A 5000-nucleotide genomic window follows, 5' to 3' on the forward strand; every position below is an offset into this window, starting at 1 on the left:
CAGCTCAATATGCCATACGATATAAATATATTATATGCTTAAGTTAAAGACTCCTGTTTCCTATAACAAATAGCTCTGTGTGTGTGTGTGTGTGTGTGTGTGTGTGTGTGTGTGTGTGTGTGTGTGTGTGTGTGTGTGTGTGTGTGTGTGTGTGTGACTCAGATTAGAAGAAAAACAGCAAACTAAATGTCCTACATTCACATTCATCATTAGTAGAGACAAACTTTTTTATGCCTTTAATTAGTATTATAAGTTAATTAACTAATAACCTTTCTCAAGCTTCTAGGGTTTCTCTGTCATCCCACGCCCTTCTTACAATTTCCTCTTTTCAGAGTGTGGAGGCCTATTCTATCACATCTTTTAGGTCTCTTGCCTAAAAGCGTAGTACCCTAGAGCACTATGCTATACTTTAGTGCACTGCAAATGCATCGTTAGCTACCCGAGCATTCCGGATATTCATTATATTCGAAGAAAAGACCGTCAAAACACGCGTTCTTCTCTTAGGTAAACACACTGCAAGAGCGCTACCGGGGTCATTCGATTAGTAGGGCGTGTCGCCTAGCGACCTAACAAATGGTTTGTCACGACCTAGCTAAACGTCGATCACAACCCTACAATCGTGCACATTAACTTTAGCTATTTCACTGATCGGTGTTATGACTGATCGGCTGACTCAACAACAAGCAACGAGCGCGCGATTTGCACCCACGTGGCAACAAGTCTAACGCGCGATTAGCAATTCACCGTGAATATTAGGAAGATTCGGACTCTTCGCATCTCGTGACTCCTGCACGCTGACAGCTACAGACATATGCCGTGTGCTGTAACCAATTAGAAAGACAACAATGAATGGAGAGTGAAGCAACTGAGTAGGAAAGCAATGAAGGAGACTAGAGTGATGCGTAGAATTGTTTGACAAACCTGGAAACGAGAGAGTAGACAAATCCTGGTCCTTCATCGCAGTAGAGACAGATTCTGTCTCCTACTTTCACCGCCTGAGGCTGGACAACCGCCGCCGCTGCAGCCGCCATTTGTTGTAGATCGGAGCCGGCGGAATATATGCAAACACGATCGACACGCCCTTCGCCCACTCATTTTGACAAGTTTGCACGTGACTGTACCGCCAGTGGTGCAATTTTTGTCGCCTCCATCTTCCTCTGAAACAAAAAAACGCATAAGTATTGCAAAATGCGACATTTATTAACAGATCATTACCAAGACGAAGGAAACGCTTGGTAAAATCTCCCAGAAGCGTGTATCTAGCTCGCAATTACAATTACACGCGCATTATATATATTTAATTATAAATGTGTGTGTGTGTGTGTGTGTGTGTGTGTGTGTGTGTGTGTGTGTGTGTGTGTGTGTGTGTGTGTGTGTGTGTGTGTGTGTGTGTGTGTGTGTGTGTGTGTGTGTGTGTGTGTGTGTGTGTGTGTGTGTGTGTGTGTATTGACTGCTCGTTCATATCAATCTTTTGGACACTCAGGTAATGCACGTGACAGTAACGACTACGTGATTGAGATGTGACCAGGATATTAAAAGTTGAGTCGTAACAGCACTCACTGTACTAGATTTTATTGCAATTTTATATTAATGAAGCACTCAAACTATAGTTTCCTTTATCAATCAAGTCGCTGAAACCTTCAACCTCATACCGGGTTGCTATGTGTTCAATATAGTTAGTTCATTGCTAGTAAACCTGCACCATCTGTATACATGAGCACACACTTCATTCCTACAAGTTTCTTTAAAAAATAATATTCTCAGAATATAACAACAAGCATTGGTTTCAACATATGACTCTGTTGGTCAACATATCATCAGAGTCGTTAACTCTTATCGATGAGATCAGCAATTGCCCTTGTTCCAGGAGACTCGTCTTGTCTGAGTGCGTGACAAAACTTCTGAAACGCTCCTTTACCTTTAGATGGTAAAATGCTTATCAACAATAATCGAATTCTATCCTTCTCTGATTGTGTTGATGTCAGTTGTAATTGATATTCTTCTGTGGTGAGAAGGTCCTTTGCATAAAGACGATCTAGTAAGCCGCCGAGTTTCAAGACTCTAACCATGTCATAAAAATGACGCCGAACGTTTTCTCCCCATTCTCGATCCACTAAACTTGATGAACACGGCAGAGATGAAGAAACCATCAATTGTGCATCACTGTCCCTGACTGAAGTTTGTTGTCTGTTTCCTAAATCTCTTTGTATGGCAAGTGATTCCTCTGATAACCTAATTATTGATTGTAGAGCAGCTGTATGACTGTCTAGTACGTTGCCCACATCACATCTTCCTTTCGAATGTGCTATTGTATCCTCCAGCTCTTTATTCTTTGCTGTTAGTTCATCATTGTCTTGCTCAAGTTTATTGCATTTCTTTTGCAACTTGTCAATGTCTCTTTGTAAACTGCTGACTTCAACTTCTAACAACAAGTTCTTTCGTTTCTCTAGTAACAGTTCACTTTCCTTTCCTTTTGCTAGAGTTTTCGTCTGCTGAATATGAGCTTCCCTCTGATCCTTCAAAAAGTTGTTTTCATTATTCAAGCTTTTCTCCTGCTCTCTGAGTGTTGTATTTGCCTTTTCTAACTCCTTTACTTTCCTCCTCAACTTTACGTTACTCTTCGCCATTGTAGCCACCTCACGCTCTAGTCTTGATAGTGTATGTTGAAGTGGCTCCAAAACAGTGTCTGCAGTGGGAGACACATCCCTGTCCTCTCTGCACATTATCAATGAACCCTCAAAGCCAGACTCTACAGATTCCAAAAGCCGGTCCTGAGACATCATGCTGGACAATAATATTAGTCAATGCTTATCACACCTTGATTGACAAACCTACACAAACAGAACAGCATAATCACCAAAAACAGATTTGAAATTATCACAAACAAACTAAGACCTGATCTGTTTACCAAATTGTTAAACTAGCTCCCAACTTGGTAATGCATGGGCTTCTACAAGATACATACTGCTCTCCACCAGTACCAGTATACGGCCACATCACACCTTACATAACTTCCTACACACTGCCTGATCTCAAGTTAAATACAAATAGCTAAAATGTCAAAAATCTAGAAGAACAATATAATTAAAAGCTTCCACCGCTTTCAAAATTAAATAAAAGTAAAAAATAAAAAATAAAAATAAAAAATAAAAATAAAAATAAAAATAAAAATAAAAAATAAAAAATAAAAATAAAAAATAAAAATAAAAAATAAAAAAACTAATAGGTAATGATTAAACTGAAATCAAACGTATTACAGCAGCAGTGACCTTATAATTAAATATTTACCCCTTCACCTTTACTATCCACGTGATTTTGTCATCTTTCGCCCGAGGAAAAATGAAAGCTGTAGCTAAGTAAGACTAGCTAACCCTACAATGTTGTTGCGAGTGTGACACCATCAAGCCCAGCCCCATAACTAAACACGCCTGCACAAATGCAATTAAATTCCTACCATATTCACAACTGCTATGTACACAGACAGACAGACAGACAGTCACATCTATTGTAATTTCCCATAAAAAAGTTTAGTTATAAGTGTAAGCTACATCTCAATAAACCATGCAAACAGCAGTCTAGTAGTCAACTGAAGATCATATATTACATACCAATTAGAGTACGTCACAAATCTTGCAACCTAACAGACATTCAGTTAACCTTGATTGGTATCTTGATACGTAGACAGCTAATATGATCCGCACAAGCTAATGCAGCGCAGATGACCTACTGTGTAGTAGACTAGCTTATGCAATCTCATGCGCAAAGCATTGGAATGCTCAAACACGCAACCAAATCCGAAAATAAGCATGACGCTATTGGAACTGTTACAGTCACGAGTTGTATGACGCATTCAAGAGCAATGGAGGAACAAGCTGATTGCCCCACTTTCACTTTTCAACAATGTTCATAACGCCACTAACGCGCGTTAGAAGGACATAAGCAATGACTTCATAGTAGCAAAGAAAATCATATCCACGTGCTCGACCACGTGATAGAAAAATTTAACCATTTAATTAAAGATTAAATTCAAAGTGCAAAATTAAAAATAATTACGATTTAATTAAAATGTAATCAAAAATTTAATTAATTATAGTAAATTAAATTAAAATACATATTAAAATTACAAATCTAAACTAAGAGTTAAACGTTAAAACTAAAATTACAAAATTAATTGCAAGTTATAAAAGTATAAATACTAATTGTTTCCTAAAATTAGAAACAGAAGAGAAAATTTCGATCACTAGTATGAACAATAGCAGAACCACCCACCGACCACAAATGCTAACATTCTACGTTTGTATGCAATGCCATTTACATCATTAATATCAAACACAATCTAGTTCAAAATCAATTTCAATTAATTAATTGCTCTTCCCTCTGCACAGAAGATCAGATTCGTAATGGTTTATTACATCAATAGCAAAGCTACTACATCAACTGTTCATTTCCCTGTCCCTCCACCGGTAGTCGTTTGCTGAGGGCCTCTGCTTCCCGGCTGATTATCGGTTTGCTACAAAACAAAACAAACGTGCAACAGCATCAACAGTCTAACGCGCGCTAGGCTACTCACTCTCGGCCTGAAACGAGGCGGTGGAGTTCGGTCCTTACGAGCCTCTTTTGATCTCCCGTGCACGACTTTACTATGAATAGCACAGCTAACACAGTACTGCAACTTATGGTAGAGCTTCGGCAAAGGATAATCTACATACGGGAATTTCAAAAAAGGACAAAATGCACCCCAAGAGGCCCCTACTTTCATAGACGCTCGCCTCAGCGATGTCACGTATCGCCGCAGCCTCGACAATGTTTTTGATCACAAACTTCTTGATAGCTTTGTCCTTGGGAGTGCAGCGGCCGCAGTTTGTACAGCGGACGGGCTTCACGTGGCCTCGTCCGTGCTTAGAACGACCACAATTTCGCCTCTTTTGAGTCTAAATACACAATATAATGTTGGTCAATTCTAACGGTTACTAAATACTCCATCTAGCCTCACCATTTCT

The 5000-nt window shown here is 39.3% G+C and overlaps 3 protein-coding genes across 5 annotated transcripts in view; all 3 read right to left on the bottom strand.

The window, feature by feature from the left end:
- LOC134193607 (inositol 1,4,5-trisphosphate receptor type 1-like) overlaps window positions 1-1009 on the bottom strand; it is a 31666-nt gene extending 30657 nt beyond the window's left edge. For both annotated transcript variants that reach the window (XM_062662443.1, XM_062662442.1), the window contains exons 1-2: window positions 922-1009; window positions 745-821 (exon numbers count right to left, since the gene is read on the bottom strand). In XM_062662443.1, the coding sequence (XP_062518427.1) occupies window positions 745-811 (67 nt within the window). In that variant the 5' untranslated portion in view covers window positions 812-821; window positions 922-1009. The remainder of the gene's footprint in view (window positions 1-744; window positions 822-921) is intronic.
- Window positions 1010-1562: 553 nt separating this feature from the next.
- On the bottom strand, window positions 1563-3900 carry LOC134193967 (myosin-10-like). 2 transcript variants are annotated; one of them, XM_062662842.1, is made up of 2 exons: window positions 3658-3900; window positions 1563-2831 (listed from the first exon to the last, which is right to left on the bottom strand). In XM_062662842.1, exon 2 carries the CDS (start codon window positions 2781-2783, stop codon window positions 1827-1829), a length of 957 nt encoding a protein of 318 aa, XP_062518826.1. In that variant the 5' UTR covers window positions 2784-2831; window positions 3658-3900; the 3' UTR covers window positions 1563-1826. The 2 variants fall into 2 exon arrangements, with proteins under 2 accessions (XP_062518826.1, XP_062518827.1); XM_062662843.1 differs by having other exon boundaries at window positions 3609-3900.
- A 489-nt stretch (window positions 3901-4389) lies between these two features.
- Window positions 4390-5000, bottom strand: part of LOC134193838 (small ribosomal subunit protein eS26-like) — a 736-nt gene continuing 125 nt past the window's right edge. Inside the window, exons 1-4 of the mRNA XM_062662683.1 lie at window positions 4994-5000; window positions 4754-4931; window positions 4571-4701; window positions 4390-4510 (exon numbers count right to left, since the gene is read on the bottom strand). The exon at window positions 4994-5000 is cut by the window's right edge and continues 125 nt beyond it. Of these exons, the coding sequence (XP_062518667.1) occupies window positions 4442-4510; window positions 4571-4701; window positions 4754-4931; window positions 4994-4996 (381 nt within the window). The 5' untranslated portion in view covers window positions 4997-5000 and the 3' untranslated portion in view covers window positions 4390-4441. The remainder of the gene's footprint in view (window positions 4511-4570; window positions 4702-4753; window positions 4932-4993) is intronic.

This window comes from Corticium candelabrum, chromosome 18 (assembly GCF_963422355.1).
Source record: "Corticium candelabrum chromosome 18, ooCorCand1.1, whole genome shotgun sequence".
In the NCBI taxonomy this organism is placed as follows: Eukaryota; Metazoa; Porifera; class Homoscleromorpha; order Homosclerophorida; family Plakinidae; genus Corticium; species Corticium candelabrum.

What these genes read in the sequence shown, in the direction of transcription:
- LOC134193967 (XM_062662842.1), bottom strand. Translation starts at nt 2,783, where the DNA reads ATGATGTCTCAGGACCGGCTTTTGGAATCTGTAGAGTCTGGCTTTGAG.